The sequence below is a fragment of the Ailuropoda melanoleuca genome, unplaced genomic scaffold (genome assembly GCF_002007445.2).
Source record: "Ailuropoda melanoleuca isolate Jingjing unplaced genomic scaffold, ASM200744v2 unplaced-scaffold66873, whole genome shotgun sequence".
Taxonomy (NCBI): Eukaryota; Metazoa; Chordata; class Mammalia; order Carnivora; family Ursidae; genus Ailuropoda; species Ailuropoda melanoleuca.
The window spans coordinates 1-1,355 of NW_023241473.1; the positions used below are offsets into that span (position 1 = coordinate 1).

The following is a 1,355-nucleotide window of genomic DNA, read 5'->3' on the forward strand; positions in this document are numbered from 1 at the left end:
TCTGTGATTCTGCTCCTGCTACTTTCCTGCTCTGTGGTCTTGGGCAGGTGACTTCAATCTCTCTGGCCTTCGGTCTCCTCCTCTGTGAATGGACAATGGTCCTGTGCCCTAGGTCATAGGTCATCACAAGAGGGCAATGAGATGAGACAGCCAAGTGCCTAGAATGGGGCTTGGCACATGGTGAGCCCTGTAAAGTCCTTGCTACTGTTCTGTCCTTCTTTGATGGGGACGCAGGAGAGGGCTTGGCCTGGGGCCGGCACATAGTAGGGGTTTTAGTAAATTCTGAATGCTCCCCTTGGGGTCAGTCAGCAGCCAGGGGACTCACCGTGTGGACTGACTCGGGCGTGGTGCCCCTCCTCCCTCTCTTGCAGGACCATGCCATCCTCCATCACCTGGGGCCTCCTCCTGCTGGCGGGGCTGTGCTGCCTGGCCCCCCGCTCCCTGGCTGAGGATCTCCAGGGAGACGCTGTCCAGGACACCGATGCTTCCCAGCACGATCACGAGCACCACGCGGAGCCAGCCTGCCACAAGATCGCCCCGAACCTGGCCGACTTCGCCTTCAGAATGTACCGCCAGGTGGCTCATGAGTCCAACAAAACCAACATCTTCTTCTCCCCCGTGAGCATCGCTACGGCCTTTGCGATGCTCTCTCTAGGGGCCAAGGGTGACACTCACTCCCAGATCATGAAGGGCCTCGGTTTCAACCTCACTGAGAGAGCAGAGGGTGAGGTCCACCAAGCCTTCCAGCAACTCCTGCACACGCTGAACCACCCCGACAACCAGCTACAGCTGACCACTGGCAACGGTCTCTTCGTCGCCGAGAGCGTTAAGCTACTGAATAAGTTTTTGGAAGATGTCAAGAGCCTGTACAACTCAGAAGCCTTCTCCATCAACTTCGGCGACACCGAGGCGGCCAAGAAACAGATCAATGATTATGTAGAGAAGGGAACCCAAGGGAAAATTGTGGATTTGGTCCAAGATCTCGACAAAGACACAGTTTTCGCTCTGGTGAATTACATTTTCTTTAAAGGTAAGGTTGCAACACCGCCCTGAGCTGTTTCCCACAAAAACATCCAAAAATATTCTCAAACGCGCACTTGTTAAATTTCCGTAGCAGTGCAGGATGGGTAGGGCCGTGGGTCTCCGCGTGTGTTATTTGGTTTCCCACACACAACCACAGTCAGACTTTCCGTGATTAACTAAGGTCAGGTGATGATGGGTGGGACAGTCAAATCATCACCTTCTCTGCAGGACTTTTCAGAGCCTTTAATGTCCTAATGTGCCTTGTCGATCCCTACCAGGGAGGGAGGTAAAATAGGCAGTTTTAGCAGAGTGTATGAAGGGAATGGGGTTTC

The 1,355-nt window shown here is 53.9% G+C and overlaps 1 protein-coding gene across 1 annotated transcript; it reads left to right on the forward strand.

Moving 5' to 3' along the window:
• The first annotated feature begins 298 nt into the window (after nt 1-298).
• Nucleotides 299-1,068, forward strand: LOC117800253 (alpha-1-antiproteinase 2-like). The gene has a single exon (XM_034652781.1). It carries the CDS (start codon nt 376-378, stop codon nt 1,051-1,053), a length of 678 nt encoding a protein of 225 aa, XP_034508672.1. The 5' UTR covers nt 299-375; the 3' UTR covers nt 1,054-1,068.
• The last annotated feature ends 287 nt before the right edge of the window (nt 1,069-1,355 follow it).